This window comes from Rhinatrema bivittatum, chromosome 2 (genome assembly GCF_901001135.1).
Source record: "Rhinatrema bivittatum chromosome 2, aRhiBiv1.1, whole genome shotgun sequence".
Classification (NCBI taxonomy): Eukaryota; Metazoa; Chordata; class Amphibia; order Gymnophiona; family Rhinatrematidae; genus Rhinatrema; species Rhinatrema bivittatum.
In genome coordinates, this window is record NC_042616.1 from 2268734 (window position 1) to 2287676 (window position 18943).

Below are 18943 nucleotides of genomic sequence, written 5' to 3' on the forward strand. Positions count from 1 at the left end.
TTTGGCTGCCCAATCTTCCAGTCTTGCAAGGTGGTCCTACAATTTATCACAATCCGCTTGTGATTTAACTACTCTGAATTATTTTGTATCATCTGCAAATTTGATTACCTCATTCATCGTATTCCTTCCCAGATCATTTATAAATACAATGAAAAGCACGGTCCAAGAACAGATCCCTGAGGCACTCCACTGTTTACCCTTTTCCACCGAGAAAATTGACCATTTAATCCTTTGTTTCCTGTCTTTTAATCAGTTTGTAATCCATGAAAGGACATCGCCTCCTATACCATGATTTTTTAGTTTCCTTAGAAGCCTCTCATGAGGGACTTTGTCAAATGCCTTCTGAAAATCCAAATACTACATCTACCGTTCCCTGTACGTACCCGATCAGTCCAGACTGCTAGGTTTTGCCTCCTTTCCAGCAGATGTAGACAGAGAAAAATTCGTAAAGCACCTCCTCGTAACCTGTTGTGCTTCCTGCTTTTCCTCAGTATTCCTCTGTCTCCAGCAGATGGAAGTGGTGCAAAACCTGCGGTCTGCACGTCTTTTTGGGGTGTAGACTTTAAAAAAAAAAAGAGGAGGATAAACAGTGCAGTTTGTGGCAGCAAACAGTGCATAAAGTTAAAAAAAAAAAAAAAGATTCAGCAAGCCAGCGGCACTACGGATTTAGCCTCCCAAGGGGTAGGTAGTTCTCAGTGAGGCCATCCCTCTTGGTAGCAGGCACTTTTGAAGCTGGGATTGGGGATCCCGTGGAGCTCCACTCTGGTAAGGATCTTGGGGGATACCGGTAATCTGGTTCCTCCCCCCCTCCCCTTGCGGTCCTGGCCAAGAGAAAAAACCCCGACATTTATATTTCTGCAACCTTCTTCGGGGATTTCTCCAGGGTATTGCATGGCCGGACAGACTCGTAGCAGCACGTTTTTCCCGTGGGAGCGCTGAGCTGTGGGGGCATATGCTTTCAGAGGCAGCGGGGCTGTTTGCACCATTTTCTCTCCTCCTCCCCCCCTTACCATTACGATGCCGCGACCATCGCGTTGTATAGTTTGCAGGGAGACCGATTCTCGGGTCTCTGTGCCAGGTGCTTCCCTGGTGAGGAAGGCACCTCGGCTTCCTTAACGGTTCTAAGAAGAAGACAGGCTGCTCGGAGTGCTCAGACCGACCCATTCCCGGGAACATTGGCCATTTTGGATACTTTTGCCGCAGCTGAGGCCAGAGCGTTAGAGGGAGAGGGAATCTCCCTCCCGACCTTTCTCCAGGTCCCCGCAGCCTTAGGGACCAGCCCCAAGACGATCCTGATGCTCCGTGGGGGGGGGGGGGCACTAGGAGGCTTTTCCCCTGGATTTTGTGCTTCTTATGCACAAGGCTTTTCTGGCTACCCAGTCACAACACAAGACAGCAGTAGTGCAGGGGCAGTCTAAGGGACCTCCGTCTAAGGTACCTTGGTTGCAGGATCCCAGGGGACTCTTCGGATAAAGCAGCTTCAGGGCTCTTCCCTTCCAGGGGTTGGAGCGGATGCGTCCCTGGCTTCTCTGCCATCCCCTGGGGGGACTGGAGGAGGGACCTTGGCAAGGCTGCTCCTCTGGAAGGCGATGATCCTAAGGAGGTCCGCCTGTTTCACAAAGAAGAATTGGACCCACTTATTCCATGGGTCTTAGCGGAGCTCGGGATGGACCTTCCTCAGGAGCCAGTTCCCCAGGGTTCAGTGGACCCGGTCCTCGCTGATTTGCAGGGTCCTGACAGGACTTTTTCACTGCACCCCATACTCCAACAGTTGTTGTCTCGGGAATGGGATGTTCCAGACGCGGGTTTCCGTGTGGGGCGCGCAATGGAAAAGCTGTACCCGCTGCCCGAAGAGGTTTTTGGAGCTTCTAAGATCCCCCAAAGTGGACGCTTCAGTATCAGTGGTCACGAAGTGTACTAGAGCGGCGACCTTGAAAGATCTTCAGGACAGGAAGCTCAAAGTTCTCCTTAAGCGGATTTTTGAGGTTTCCACCCTAGGCATTTGGGCAGCAGTTTTATGCTCCGGGCCAGTTTAAGATGGGTACAGCAGTTAACTTCTCAGGAATCTGCTCAGGAGGGGCGGTTGCATATGGGGCGGATGCCTTGTATGACCTCCTACGGACTTCTTCCAGGACCTTGGCGTCCGCAGTCTCAGCCAGGAGGCTTCTGTGGCTAGGCAATTGTTTCGCGGATGTCTCTTCTAAGGCTCAGTTGAGTTCATTACCTTTCAAGAGTAAATTCCTCTTTGGGGACGATTTGGAACAATTGATCAAGTCACTGGGTGAGAACAAAGTTCATAAGCTTCCGGAGGATAGGCTGAGGTCCTCCAGAGGTTTTCCGGTGGCCCGCGCTCAATTTTGAGGCCAAAGAAGGTTTCGGCAGAGCAGAGCCCCAGGGACGCCTCAGCGGCATCCTGTAGGCAGGACCCAGCCGTGGACTCATTCCTTTCAAGGCAGGCGGCCTGCCAGAGAGAATGCGGGTTACGCTTCTCTTGGAGCCAAGTCCGCGCAATGAGAAGCGGGCGGCCCATTCCTAGACTCCCAGAGTGGGTGGATGGCTGTCCAGTTTCTATGAGGAGTGGGTCAACAACCTCCAACCAATGGGTTCTCAATGTCATAAAGCAAGGTTATGCGTTGGAATTTGCACGGCCTATCCGGGACCTGTTTCTGGTATTTCCTTGTGGTTCTCTTGCCAAAGGACGGTAATATGTGTGTCGGACATTTGATCGACTTCTGAGTCCGGGGGCCATTGTGCCCATCCCTCCAGGAGGAACTTACAAGAGGACATTATTCCATCTATTTTATCGTCCCCAAGAAGGAAGGGTCCTTTCAGCCAATCCTTGATTTGAAGAAGGTGAACAGGGCCCTCAAGATCCCGCATTTCAGGATGGAGACCCTGCGCTCCGTCATAGCGGTGGTTCGCAGGGGCGCTCTTGGCTTCTCTGGACTTGACCGAGGCATACTTGCACATAGCCATCCACAGGGATCATCAGAGGTTCCTTCGCTTCAAGATCCTTGGTGACCATTTCCAGTTTTGTGCGATGCCCTTTGATCTTGCAACAGCACTTTGAACATTTTTACAGAAGGGATTAACCAAAGGTTTGTCCTTTAATTCCCTCCAAGTGGCAGCTCTGGGATGTCTTCTAGGGAAGATTAATGGCAGTTCCCTCGCGTCACATCCAGGTGTGGTTCGTTTTCTTCAGGGGGCAAAGCATTTGAATCCTCCAGTCCGTGAAATATGTTAGTCATGGAGTCTGAATCTGGTTCTCCAAGTCTTGTGTGAGGCACCTTTTGAACCTCGTAAGAGAGCTACCTTAAAGGACTTTACCTTAAAGGTGGTGATTTTAGTGGCTATTTGCTCAGCTCGCAGAGTGGCTGAGCTTCAAGCCCTGTCCTGTCTGGATCCTTTTCTATGTTTTTCGGACTCAGGGATCTCTCTTAAAACCGTTCCATCTTTCTTACCGAAGGTGGTTTCGTCATTCCATTTGAATCAGTCGGTGGAGCTTCGGGCATTTTCGCATATGGATTTGAAGACACCGTATGCTAGGGAATTGAAGCGACTTGATGTCAAGGAGGGTTCTCTTGCATTATTTGGATGTCACAAATTCATTCCGGGTTTTGGATCATTTGTTCGTCTTGTGGAATGGTGCTAAGAAAGGTCAGAAGGCGTCTTAAGGCAACTATAGCCAGATGGTGGAAGGAGGCTATTTCGTTGGCGTACATTTGTTGGGGCCGGCCGGTTCTGGAAGGCTTGAAAGCGCTCTTGCTTCGTGCTCAGGCTTCCTCTTGGGCTGAATGTCAGTCAGTGTTGGCACAAGAGATTTGCAGGGCGGCGACGTGGAAGCATATTCACACTTTTGCTCGTCACTACCATTTGGATGTTCAAGCTCCAGATGGTAGTTTTGGCAGAGGTGTACTATAAGCGGGACTCTCAATGTCCCACCCTGGGTAGGGAAGCTTTGGTACATCCCAGCAGTCTGGACTAATCCGGGTACGTACAGGGAAAGGAAAATTAGTGCTTATCTGATAATTTTCGTTCCTGTAGTACCACGGATCAGTCCAGACAGCCATCCCTTAGAGGGTTTATCGTGAGTCTGCATTGATTACTTAACTTTTTTCTTCTTCTACTGCAGAAACCGGAAGAAGGCTACATGTTCTTCAGTTTTATTGTTAGGTTCCATAGTTTCCCTTTCTAATAATTCCCAACACTGTTTGCTTTTTTGACTGCTGCAGCACACTGAACAGAGGATTTCAATGTGTTATCCACTATGAATCCAAGATCTCTTTCTTGGGTGGTAGCACGTAATATGGAGCCTAACACTGTGTAAATATAGCATGGGTTATTTTTCCCTATATGCATCATCTTACACTTACCCACATTACATTTCATCTGCCATTTGGATGCCCAATTTTCCAGTCTCACAAGGTCTTCCTGCAATTTATCACAATCTGCTTGTGATTTAACTACTCTGAACAATTTTGCATCATCTGCAAATTTGATTACCTCACTAGTCGTATTTCTTTCCAGATCATTTATAAATATATTGAAAAGTAAGGGTCCCAATACAGATCCCTGAGGCACTCCACTGCCCACTCCCTTCCACTGAGAAAATTGTCCATTTAATCCTACTCTGTTTCCTGTCTTTTAGCCAGTTTGTAATCCACGAAAGGACATCGCCACCTATCCCATGACTTTTTACTTTTCCTAGAAGCTTCTCATGAGGAACTTTGTCAAACGCCTTCTGAAAATCCAAGTACACTACCATCCACCGGTTCACCTTTATCCACATTTATTAACTCCTTCAAAAAAGTGAAGCAGATTTGTGAGGCAAGACTTGCCCTGGGTAAAGCATGCTGACTTTGTTCCACTAAACCATGTCTTTCTATATGTTCTGTGATTTTGATGTTTAGAATACTTTCCACTATTTTTCCTGGCACTGAAGTCGGGCTAACCGGTCTGTAGATTTCAAGAAGTCAGATTAGCTCTTTGTGCTGTAGAGTTGTCCAAAGAAGGGTTGTAAGGCGTCAAAAGGCTAGAACTGCGTGTTGAATGAAAGAGGCAATTAGCTTGATCTATATTTGTAAGGGTCATTCTGTGCCTCAGGGATTGAGGGCTTGCTCGACTCATTCCCAGGCAACCTCTTGGACCAAATGCCAACAGATGTCCCTTCAAGAGATTTTCAGGGCAGCTAACTGGAAGTTGTTGCATTCTTTCGTCAGATATTATCAGTTGGAAGTTCAGGCTCCAGATTCCATGTGCTTTGGTGAGAGTGTTCTACGAGCAAGACTCATGATCGCACCCAATCTGAGGGAGCTTAGGTACATCCCAGGAATCTGAACTAATCTGGGGTATGAACAGGAAAGGAAAATTGGTTATCATCTGCTAATTTTCATTCCTGGAATACCACAGATCATTCCAGAGACCCACCTACTGGGGGAGAGCGTCCGCTCATACAATTTTGTATAAAATGTGGAGTTGGGGGATTCAATGCTATTCTATTTTGGTTTCTTGGAACAAATTTCCATTTCATTGCGACTTCACCTTCCTCCTGCCTGTTGTGAGAGTTTGGATTTAAGTCTCTTAGTGGTTCAATAGTTATCATCTTGGCTTGGGTACAGGCCAATAATGACAGTCTGCAGGTGGCACCCTAGGTTATATGGCAGCATCAGTGAAACATTTCTGTCTCAATCTGCTGGCAGGGAGGAAAAACCCAGGAGTCTGAACTGATCTGTGGTATTCCAGGAATGAAAATTAGCAGGTAAGAACCAATTTTTCCATTTTTGTGAAGAACATTTTATGTCTATAGGTACCAACTTTGTGGATAGTTTTTAAAGCACAGCACTCCAGCCCATACATGTGTGTATATGGCCTCACGCAGATCTACCCTAATATTTTATAAACCGCTCATATCATATATGCATGGGTTATAAAATACATGTAAATCTATCCTGCAACATTCACATGTATGTATAGAGACAAGGAAATATAGACTTAATTTAGCCGGATAAGTCTCAAAAAAGTGCTCTTATCTAGCTGAAGATAGCCAGATAAATCTAAAAAATCTATTTATATGTAGCACTTTTTGAGACTTACCTGGCTAAGTGCTGCTGAATGTATAAATGCTACAAAAAAATGTGCATTTTTCACATTTTAAAATTATATGCATGGATAATTTATGTGCGATAAGTGTAAAATTACATGATTAATTTGCTAAATCTAAATGCATGTCTTAAAATATAACTTACACGTGTATATGTTGGTCCTACCAAGGCCTCCCCTTTTTTACACGCTTATATTTGCGGGCAAACCTTTATTTACATGCCTATATTTGATGTTTATAAAATTACATGTATGTTGAGTATATGCTAATTTTTTCACACACAACCTTTTGAAGCCCTCTTTGGGGCAGGGACCTATCCTACTGTACCTGAATTGTTACTCACCTTGAGCACAGATTTGGAAAGGTAATTAAATCCAAAATCCAAACCCATGGTTATAAAGAATCCTGTAAATCCATTCCAGAAAAAGGTGAGACCACCAAAAACAATTGCTATTCAAAGGTCAAGTTACAAAAATGTATCACAAAACTCTTCGGCACATCACCATAGAACTCATACCCGGTAGCTAAAATCAGCACCAGTTCAACAATTTGACAAAGGGTTCTAACATTTTCTTTATAATCATGAGTCTAAATGTGGGACTTTTATTTTTTTAAATATTAAGTATTCATTGTGCTCAAGAGATAGTCCCAATAGAATACATAAAAGCAGTGCTTCACTACTATGCTGGTCATTTAGTGTTTCAATTGTATTTAATCTTCAATCTTTAAAAAGCTCTCTCAAGATTATCAAAGGATTGGCCACTGTTGGAAACAGGATACTGGGCTTTTTGGACCTTGGACTAACCCAGTATGGCAATTCTTAAGTTCTTATGTTCTAATGGCTATTGCTAAAAAAAACCTCCTTAAATATGCCAAAAAGAAATCTTAAAACGTTGCCTATTATACTTGATACTCTTCAGTGTAAAAAATTTCTCAAAGCCTCTGGTGTGCTCAACACAAAAACTTTGTAAAAAGGTGAAAATAAAAAAGCAAAACTGACTAATTACTAGTAGAAAAAAGTAAGAAAGAGAATAGACTGATTTGAAAGCAGGGGTTCGAAGGCAGCTTACCTAGGGCTGTTGGTTCTGCCTCCTAAGGTTGCAAGAACTTCATAAAAGTTCTAGAGAAACTTCAGTAGGTCATATGACCTATAAATATGACTATTAAGGATACACATATTTACAAAACAGACAAATGGAGAAATTACTTACCTGATCATTTTGTTTTACTTAGATTAGACAGATGGACTCAGGACCAACAGGTTATACGCTCCTATGCTAGCAGATGGAACCGGAGCCAGGTTTCAAAGCTGACATCACCCTAGATACACAGCCCTGCAGTATTCTCTTCAAAAGCCATTATGGACATACTATTGAAAAATCTTGATTAAAAATGGATAACCATAACTGTACTCAACCAACCAAACGCTGAATCCCAGCAAGATTATATATGCCCTGATCTAGAGATTGGGCAACAGTTTACTTGTAACCTCTTGGAATCAATAGTCATTTCACAGACAATTCCTTGGCACTGTTCTTGGGCAGCTATGGGCAGGATGCGGGATGCTGAGTCCTTCTGTCTACACTAAGGAAAACAAAATTATCAGGTAAGTAATTTCTTCGTTTCCTAGCATGTAGCCAGATGGACTCAGGACCAATAGGATGTACAAAAGCTACTCCCGAATGGTGCGTTGAGGCTGCCAACAGTCCAGTTGCAAAGGCTGTCCCCTCTTGGGCCTGAACGTCCAGGCAACAGAACCTGGAGGCGGTATGTAAGGAGGACCACGTCGCAGCTCGGCAGATGTCGACGGGAGACAGCAGTCTAGCTTCTGCCCAGGATACTGCCTGAACCCTAGTGAATGAGCTTTAACCTGAAAGGGTAATGGCTTTCCTGCCTCTACATAGGCTCCTGTGACCACCTCCTTGATCCTATGAGCTATGGTAGCTCGTGAAGCTGGCTCGCCCTGTCTCCTTCGACCGTGAAGAACAAACAAGTGGTCCGTCTTGCGCACTGGCTCTGAAACTTCCAGATACTGCACCAAAAGCCTACCGATTTATTTTATTTATTTATTTTTTTTTTCTACCGACTTTCATGACAGGAATCGTATCAAACCGGTTTACAATTAACAAGTGTGTAAAAAGGGAGAATTCAAACATAGTAAACCAAAGAAAGGATGTGAGAACGAAAGTTACAATAAACAGGGAAAATAAAACTGGGATCTGGAAAGGGGAGATAACTGAACAGCAGAATATTTACAGAGCAGCAAAATTGATGCAATTCTATAACAAATGACAATTGAAGTATGGTGGTGGTATGCGAGTGAAGTTAGCGGTTTCTTATTTCAATCCAGGTTTCGAGGAGGGGTTTGTGCTGTTAGGTGAAGGTATTAATCCAGGCCTGGGAACGCTTTTTTAAAAAGCCAAGTTTTCAACCTTTTCCTGAATGTAAGTGTGCAGGGTTCCTGTCTCAAGTCAGATGTTTAAATGGTGGAGGCGGCAGTATTCTTCCATGTCCTTGTGCCTATTTAGGGATGGCAAAAAAATGGATTGATTGAAATGAAACTCCAAAACTACCTTGGGCAAGAAAAATGGAACGGTATGAAGTTGTAACGCTCCTGAAGTCATCCGGAGGAACAGTTCCCAACGCTTGTAGGTCAGAGATGGGACGAGCTGAGCATATCGCCACCAGGGACACCGTTTTTAGGGTTAACAAGCGCAAGGAAAGACTGCGCAGCGGCTGAAAGGAGGACCCTGCCAAAAATTCCAATACTAGATTAAGATTCCACAAGAGAACTGGCCACCATAGAGGTGGCCAGAGGTTTTACCCTTTTCAGAAAATGGGCCATGTCCAGATGCACTGACAGGCGGGTTCCATTCACCTCGCCCCTGAAACAGGAGAGAGCTGCTACCTGGACCTTCAAGGAGTTAAGGGCCAACCCTTTAATTCAAGCCGTCCCGTAAAAATTCCAGAACCAGTGAGATTTTGACCGTCCGAGGGGCAACATCGCGTTCCTTGCACCAGGCCTCAAACATTCTCCAGTCCCGCACATACGCTAAGGATGTAGAGAACTTCCGCACGCGGAGCAAAGTGGTAATTACTGCTACTGAATATCCATGCTTCATCAGCAAGCCCTCTCAGGGGCCAAACCGTAAGACAGAATAGAGTCGGATCCTTGTGAAGGACCGGACCATGCTGAAGCAGGTCCATGTGCAGTGGGAAGCGCACAGAGGAGTCTTCACCAGGAGTTTCCGCATGCCTGCAAACCATGGATGCCTGGGGCAATCTGGAGCTACTAGTAGGACAAATGCCCTGCGGTGCTCGATCCTGCAAATGACCCTGCCCAGCAGGGGCCACTGAGGAAAGGCATATAGTAAGTCCTCTTCTGGCCAGGTCTGAAGTAGGACGTCTATTCCCAGGGACCACTGATCTCTTCTGCGACTGAAAAATCGGGGTACCGTCACATTGTGAGATGCAGCCAGCAGGTCGATTGATGGGAGGCCCCAGCAATCTATCACCAGCTGAAAGGCTTTCGCTGACAATGCGCATTCTCCTGGATCCAGACTCTCCTTGCTTAGAAAGTCTGCTCAGACATTGTCTTTTCCTGCGATGAGGGAAGCCGAGATCTGGAGATGTAATTCTGCCCATTCCATAAGGAGATCTATCTCCAGTGACACTTGCTAGGCTATCTTTGTTGCGTTGTCCGACACTACGCGGACCGCCTGACCCTGGAGTATGTGGCTGAAATGTAGACACACCAATCTGACTGCCCGAGCTTCCAGGCGGTTTAAGTTCCAGAATACCTCTTCCTTGGTACAATGCCCCTGGGCCATTGGTTCCAGACAGTGAGCTCCCCAACCTTGGAGGCTTGTGTCTGTCATGAGGACCAGCCAGTTAGGCGGGGACAGGCTTCCACCCTTGCCCAGGTGAGCTTTCTGTAGCCACCACTGTAGCCACCACTGGAGACGAGAACATACTTCTATCAGTAGGTGGAAGCAAGCCAGGTTCTTATGGCCTGGATTGGCCACTGTTGGAAACAGGATGCTGGGCTTGATGGACCCTTGGTCTGACCCAGTATGGCATTTTCTTATGTTCTTACAGTGGGTTCCAACATGACAGCAAGAAGTCTTGAAGTGGTGCCCTCACCCACGGTACTACCCTACGGTAGTACTACGGTATCCCTCTCCCCCCCCCCAGCTTGATATCTGGCTCCTCCTCATAGCCCCTTTTCTACTGTTTATTGTTCTCCTGTTTCCCCACTCCCCGTTCATTGTAATTTCTACCTTTTGTTACAATGTAAACCGATATGATGTGTATTTTAATATCGGTATAAAAAAGCCGTTAAATAAATAAAATAAATAAATACCACCAGGGCTGACGCCATCAAACCGAGGACCTGAAGATAGCTCCATACCTTGAGGCATATCACGTTTGGTAACCAATGCACTTGAGACATCAACTTCCTTATCCGTGAGGGTGGGAGGAAGACCTTGCCCTGCTTGATGTCAAACTGGACTCCCAGATATTCCAAGGACTGAGAGGGCTTGAGACTGCTTTTGTCCATGTTTACGACCCAACCAAGTTCCTGAAGCAGGGATGTCACCCTGCTGGTCACCCGGAGACTCTCTTCCAATGATTTCGCCCGGATCAACCAGTCATCCAAGTACGGGTGCACCAGGATTCCATCTTTCCTCAGTGCCGCCGCTACAGCCACCATAATCTTGGAAAATGTTCTGGTGTCGGTGGCCAGGCTGAAAGGCAGCACCCGGAACTGATAATGGCGACCCAGTACCGCAAAGCATAGGAAATGCTGATGTTCTTGCCGGATTGTAATATGAAGATAGGCCGTGGAAAGGTCCAGGGAGGTGAAGAACTCTCACGGTTGTATGGCCATTATCACAGAGTTTCCATGCAGAAATGAGTTACTCGTAGGTATCTGTTGACACTTTTGAGGTCCAGGATGGGGCGAAAGGAAACCTTCTTGGGTACGATGAAATAGATATAATAACGCCCCATATTTTCCTGGGGCGCAGGTACTGGAATTATAGCCCTCAATTTGAGAAGCCTTATCCAGGTAGACTCCACTGCCTGCTTCTTGTACTGGGAGTGGCAAGGAGACATCATGAACATGTCCTGAGGAGTGCTGCGAAACCCCAGTGTGTATCCTTCTCGTATGACATTCAGTACCCATTTGTCCGACGTGATCTCGACCCATTGCTGGTAGAACAGGGATAGTCAATCCCCTTATCTCCTCTTTCCGTGGCTGGATCAGCAAAACTTCACACTAGGGATTTCGGGCCGAACCTGAACCTGCCCCTCACTTGGGCTGTTGACTCTGAAAGGACCGAGACTTCCCCAAGGACTGAGATCTCTGAAACGTTGCGTTTCTGTTGGGCCGAAAGCATTGGGAGCACTTGGTTCAAGCCCTCATAGGCAAGGGACGCTGTAATTGCTTTCTCTTATCTTCCGGTAGCCGGGGCACTGGAGATTCATCCCACTTACGGGTCAGCTTTTCCAATTCGCTTCTGAAGAGAAGTGATCCCTTAAAGAGCATTTTTGTGAGGTTTGCCTTAGAGGTTGTGTCTGCTGACCAATTTCACAGCCATAGCTGTCTTCTGGCCGCTACCACTGAGGCCACTCATCTGGCCGAGGTACAGACTAGGTCAGAGCCCACGTCAGCTATAAAGGCAGCGGCAGGCTCCATAGCTTCTCTGGAATATGCCCCTGAGTCATCTACCTCTCTAGAGAGGAGCAGGCAGGAGTGAGCCACCAGGGCACAACAGGAAGCAATCTGTAAAGTAACTGCTGTCGCGTCAAAGGCTTGCTTAAGGACTTCATCTGCCTATCATGCACATCCTTTAAGGCCACTCCTCCCTCCATTGGGATAGTTGTTCACTTCAAAACAGCGCAGACCAGCACATCCACTTTAGGGAAACCGGGCATTCTCTCGCCGCCGGATCCAGTGGGTATAGAGCTTCTAATGCTCAACCACCTTTAAAACTTGTTTCAGGGGCATCCCATTCCAGGTCAATTAACTCCTGGATGGCTTCCAGCACCAGAAAATAGCAAGAGGCTTTCAGTAGAGATACCAGAATGGGATTCTCCTTTGGTTCTGTCAGAGTCCCCTCAAGAACTCCCAGTGTTTTGGAAACCAGGGGCAGCAATTCATCTCTATGGAAAAAATGTAACATGGTCTGATATGGCTCCTAACCTGGTGGGATTTTCTCATCTTCCAAGGAACATGGATCTCCTTTTTTGTCTGTGCTGTCTGGGTCCCTGCCAAGGAGACCCTTGGTGAGACTAGGTATGTTGAGGCCTGCTGAAAGGGCTGGGAGAGGGAGGCCCTACCGGCTCGGGTTCAGTCCGGATAGAGGCATATGAAGTAGACTGCACCTGTACGAAGGATTTGAAAATGTTCCACCCAAGAGAAGTTCGCCGGATCCATGCCTAGCCCAGGAGGTACTGGGGTTGGCACCGCTGGATTTCCCTCTCCCATGGAAGACCCAGCTCTGGGATTACTCAGATCCGGGGTGCTTCCAGTTAAGATTGTGGCTTACTCATCCTCCGAGTGGAAGGATCTGGGCTTAGTAAAGACTGGGGAGGCCAAACTCTCCCTGGGCCTCCTCACAGTGTTGACTTAAGTAAGAATCAAGGTTAGACTGCATGGCCCTAATATGACAGGCACAGAGAGAATGGCACTTATGTTTCTTTGCTGCCAGAGCAAAGAAGGATGGTAACTGCGAGTTCAGCCTGCTTGCATTTAAAATTTTAGGCGCACAGATTTTGGGTGCTTATGGAGGCCACGGTGACGTATGCGCACCGCCGTGCGTCCTGTTTTAACTAAATTCTGCACTTAGAGAGACATGTGTGTACATATGTGCGCGATAAGCGCAAAACCGGCACGCACCGTGCGTACCGATGCTCTTCGGTGGGCAAAAGAAGACTAACAAAAACGCGCGCAAGATGGCGCCACCACAGTCTACCACGCAGTGTGCCTACTGAGCCTAAAGCGGGGCCTAGTCCACTGGGGGACCGCTCAACCCGGTCGGAAGCCCTCTTCCCCTTACCAACATTCCCGATCCCATTGGGGTACGGCAGCGCAGAGCAAGGAGATGGAAGTCTTACCAAAACCCTTCCAACGTCTCTGAATCGGAAGGAATCCTCTTCTCTCTCTTTTTTTTTTTTTAAATTTACCTGGGCTCAGTGCTTACCAGCTGAGTGCAGAGGTGGTCTCTGGCTGCAGGGGCAGAGAGCTTTGGCCGTGCTCTGTTTCCTGCTGTTTCCGTGCTCTGTTTCCTGGACTTTGCTGCTGAAGCCGCCTTTCAGCGGCTTCAGCAGCAAAGTCCACACCGGGAACCAGCTACTGGACCAAGGCACACCTCTGAGGGATCTCTAAAATCACCTCAGGAATTCTCAACTGGGAGAGGGACATCTAGATATCACCTCAGGAGAGCGGGGCTCAATCTTTCTCGAATTTAAAAGTAGAATTTCTTCTTCTAAAGGGTACGGCGATCCGACAGGGAAAGCACGTCCACATCTGCTAGGAGACAGAGAGATACTGAAGGGCTGAGGTCACTGTAGGGGGTGTCTCTCCAGGGTGACTCCGTCTCCATCTGCTAGCAGGGGAGCATATAACCCATTGGTCCTGAGTCCATCTGGTTACACACTAGGAAACTGTAGTTTCTTTTAATTTTCTACATCAAAAACAAGTCAACAATTTGGGAAACAGAAAACATAGCTTGTAACATTAAAACAAGAGAATTTTGCCCAATTCAGTCTCACCTCTCCTGTTAGCAACTTCAGCAATGTGGATTTCCCAGCTCCATTGGGGCCAACCAGAGCGACCCGGGTATCCAGGTCAATTCCAAACTCCAGGTTCGTATAGATTAAAGGCTGAAATTTAGGGGGGAAAAAAACCCTATGTTAAGACCACCTCGAAAGAATGGAAATGATTCTGTACCCTATACCTATCCATTACGACTCTGCTCCTAACACTGCCTCACAACCTGCACCTTTCTTTAGGGATCCCCACTCCCAACACCACCTTTTTTAAAATCTGAATTTCAGGTTTACAACACATGAACAAATTTAAGTAATCACAAACAATTACAGAACCAATTAACATAAGCCTACCCCACTTCTGACCTTGCACCTATCCCACTGTAGCCTACCCGCAATACCATCAACCTGTCCTACACCATCCAATCCCATCTTAAATAATTTCTAGAGACCCACTTTGAACACCATTCCCATTCTGCATCCATCACTAATAAATGCCCTGGCATCATTCCTTGGAACTCTTATCACTAACACTACTACTCACCCTCACCCATTCCTCAAGTCCCACTGTACCCAATACCTCCCCCCTGGAGAGGATGCGACCAAGACTAGTTTGCGACTTGAACTTCTCCTTCAGGACACTTGCCTCCAATAAACCAACTTCTCTGCACCATGAGATTTTAGCCCCAAAATAAACTCCCACCTTGCTCCAAATTCTCCAGGTCCAACAAACCCACCCCCCTGCAGACATGCCTCAGGGCCCTGCCCCTTTGCTACTTACTCCATCATTGGTATATTTGAAGCTGACATTTTGCACCATGATGACAGGAGGAGGAATCTTCCCACATGGTGGGAAATAAAAGGACAGAGTCTGTAAAATAATGATTTCATGTTTAAAATGCAGTGATAGGATTGTATTTATTTTATTTATATTCTGCAGCATTACATAGCCCTCTACAAATATCCCCAATGCTCGCTTCGTTGCCCTCCCACAAGAACCTGTGCATCTGTCTCCATGCCAGCTGTGCCCCTTAATAGTCCCAGTCTTCAAGAGCTCTCGGTTCCCTGCCTTTATCCAACCATCTGATGGGGCTTTCATAGCCCTGAACCAGACCTCTGTATTCATTCAGTTCTGAGTATCATATACAGCACCATTAGCCAGAAAGTCTGGTAATCCTCACCTTATCATTCACTACTTTCTCGGTCAGGCCTGATGCCATCATCTTCTGAAGAGTTTTCTCTTTGCTTTGGGCCTGTCTAGCCAACTTGGCACTGCCATGACCAAAACGAGCAATATAATTCTATGAAAAGACAAGAGTAAGTTTATATCAATGTTATTTCTTTTAAGCCTTACCACACTGGGTATTCCCAAGTGTGAAACATGTTGTAAAATACACATCAAAAAAACATAAAACAAATGCCGTCACAATATTATAAAATCTAATCCTAATCTTACATATACCAAAGTACAATATAATTCTATGAAAAGACAAGAGTAAGTTTATATCATAACGTTATTTCTTTTAAGCCTTACCACACTGGGTATTCCAAGTGTGAAACATGTTGTAAAATACACATCAAAAAAACATAAAACAAATGCCGTCACAATATTATAAAATCTAATCCTAATCTTACATATACCAAAGTACAATATAATTCTATGAAAAGACAAGAGTAAGTTTATATCATAACGTTATTTCTTTTAAGCCTTACCACACTGGGTATTCCAAGTGTGAAACATGTTATAAAATACACATCAAAAAAAACATAAAACAAATGCCGTCACAATATTATAAAATCTAATTCTAATCTTACATATACCAAAGTACAATATAATTCTATGAAAAGACAAGAGTAAGTTTATATCATAACGTTATTTCTTTTAAGCCTTACCACACTGGGTATTCCAAGTGTGAAACATGTTGTAAAATACACATCAAAAAAACATAAAACAAATGCCGTCACAATATTATAAAATCTAATTCTAATCTTACATATACCAAAGTACAATATAATTCTATGAAAAGACAAGAGTAAGTTTATATCAATGTTATTTCTTTTAAGCCTTACCACACTGGGTATTCCAAGTGTGAAACATGTTATAAAATACACATCAAAAAAACATAAAACAAATGCCGTCACAATATTATAAAATCTAATCCTAATCTTACATATACCAAAGTACAATATAATTCTATGAAAAGACAAGAGTAAGTTTATATCATAACGTTATTTCTTTTAAGCCTTACCACACTGGGTATTCCAAGTGTGAAACATGTTGTAAAATACACATCAAAAAAACATAAAACAAATGCCGTCACAATATTATAAAATCTAATTCTAATCTTACATATACCAAAGTACAATATAATTCTATGAAAAGACAAGAGTAAGTTTATATCATAACGTTATTTCTTTTAAGCCTTACCACACTGGGTATTCCAAGTGTGAAACATGTTATAAAATACACATCAAAAAAACATAAAACAAATGCCGTCACAATATTATAAAATCTAATTCTAATCTTACATATACCAAAGTACAATATAATTCTATGAAAAGACAAGAGTAAGTTTATATCAATGTTATTTCTTTTAAGCCTTACCACACTGGGTATTCCAAGTGTGAAACATGTTGTAAAATACACATCAAAAAAACATAAAACAAATGCCGTCACAATATTATAAAATCTAATCCTAATCTTACATATACCAAAGTACAATATAATTCTATGAAAAGACAAGAGTAAGTTTATATCATAACGTTATTTCTTTTAAGCCTTACCACACTGGGTATTCCAAGTGTGAAACATGTTATAAAATACACATCAAAAAAACATAAAACAAATGCCGTCACAATATTATAAAATCTAAGTATATTCAATTACAGCATAAATAAGTGGTATAAAATTATAATTACATTTTACAGATGTTGTTCTTTTCAATACCATGTGGAAGTTAGTACAACTTGTGCCATATATTTGGGATCACTGACATTTAAAACATGTATTCAACATTTTTGGTATATAAATAGTCCATACAGGGAATTCCCAAAATAGCAAGATGTATAAATGTATGCGATTACATTTTCAAACTCAAATCAAAACCCATAACTGTTCAGAAAATGCAGTCCCTTTAGCTAAAGGATCTAGCTATGAAAGAGGGCAATTGTTTTTTTTGTTTTTATGGATATTTTTATTGTAAATTGCTCTAATAGTTCTGCTTATGGTGCAGAATGTACATTTTTAAACAAATATTCTAAATAAATTTAATTCATAATATTGTCTAAAGTAATCTCGTATTTTGAGTCTTTCCCCAATTAACCCAAACCTCACTTTCTTAGTATCTGCTATTTTATGCAATTGCCTAGGGCAATGATGTAAACATGGGTTCAATTTCCAATGTGTGATATCAGTAAAGTGTGCAGCCAGCAAACACTGCAAGACTAAGCTCCTACTCTGCAGAGGAACCAATGAGCCCTTCCCATCATCCAGGTAGGCCCAGTAATGGTTTTAAGTACACAGTGTATCTGAAATTTTCTGAGTGACCCCAGTACAGAACTACTTCTCCCACTAACAATCCCATCAAAACTGCTTGATAAACCTACTTCCCCACATCCTCGCCAATAGTAAGGATCCGACCCTAGGAACAATTTAGGAAAAAAAAACTTGGAAAGTATTATGTTCTGTGCAATAATCTAACCATTAATTCCATTCTTTTAATGAAGATAGATATGCAGATGTGCTAAGTGTGGATATCCCTCCAATTAACAAATAATAAAACAAACATCTTTTTTTTTTTACATATTTATAAGCTAAATTGCCAAACAAAAGGTGGAGAGATATAGTAACACAAACAGGTTATCAGTAAGGCAAGCATGTCACCATAAAACTTTGAGATCTGTTCTTAAAAGGTTCAGAAGACCAAGACAAAGCAGAGTTACTTACCTGTAACAGGTGTTCTCTGAGGACACAAGGATGTTAGTCCTCACATATGGGTAACATCATCAGATGCAGCTTAAGTCGAAAAATTTATGTCAAAGTTTTCTAGAAAGTTGCAAGAAACTTTGACTAAGCACACTGAGCATGCCCAGCATGATCCATACCACGTGTCCAAGCAGGGTACCTCTTCAGTCTCGTAATGAGAAATTACTACTTACCTGATAATTTCCTTTTCTTTAGGACACAGTCAGATGAATCCAGAACAAATGGGTTATGCACCTCTACCAGCAGATGGACGTCACACTATATATACACCCCTGCAGTGACATCAGCCTGCCAGTATTCTCTTCAAAAGCAATGTGGACAGACTAGCAAAAACCTGATTAATAACAGGTAACCACTGCAATACCCAACCAACAGGCAACACTGAGCTCAGATAAGAATGTAATAAAACTAGTCTAGGGACTGGACTAACACTTACCAGTAATCCCTGTAACACGTAGTCACGCAGGAGGAGCATACTAGAAACATCTGACAGTCCTAAAGAAAAGGAAATTATCAGCTAAGTAGTAATTTCTCATATCTTAGCATCCAGTCAGATGAATCCAGAACAAGTAGAACATACTCAAGCTATTCCTGAATGGGTGGGAGGCTGCCAGCGGTCCAGTCAAAAATGCACGTGCAAAGGCTGCGTCCTCCCAGGCTTGCACATCCCGACGATAAAACCTGGAAAAAGTGAGTAAGGAAGACCACGTCGCTGCTCAGCAAATGTCTACAGGAGAGAACAATCTAACTTCTGCCCCTGACACTGCCTGAGCCCTAACCTGACTAGGGATTGGCTTGCCAGCATCAACGTGTGCTGCCCTGACTAACTCCTTAATCCAGCGAGTTATTGTAGCCTGCGAGGCCAGATTTCCTTGCTCTGAACTGCCGTGTAGGACAAACAGATGATCTGTTTTCCATAAGGGCTCAGTAACCTCCAGATATCAGATGATACCTCTCAACATCCAAGGGTCCAAACAGACTATACTTCTCTACATCTCTTTCTCTGCCGGAGATGGACTGATTGAATGAAAATCAGTGACCATCTTCTGTAAAAAAGAAGGAACAGTATGCAGCTGTATCGC

The 18943-nt window shown here is 44.2% G+C and overlaps 1 protein-coding gene across 3 annotated transcripts in view; it reads right to left on the reverse strand.

Moving 5' to 3' along the window:
• Positions 1 to 18943, reverse strand: part of LOC115083432 (ATP-binding cassette sub-family F member 2) — a 191417-nt gene that overhangs the window by 64598 nt on the left and 107876 nt on the right. For all 3 annotated transcript variants that reach the window (XM_029587240.1, XM_029587239.1, XM_029587241.1), the window contains exons 9-11: positions 15058 to 15177; positions 14658 to 14747; positions 13880 to 13990 (exon numbers count right to left, since the gene is read on the reverse strand). In XM_029587240.1, coding sequence (XP_029443100.1) covers positions 13880 to 13990; positions 14658 to 14747; positions 15058 to 15177 — 321 coding nt within the window. The remainder of the gene's footprint in view (positions 1 to 13879; positions 13991 to 14657; positions 14748 to 15057; positions 15178 to 18943) is intronic.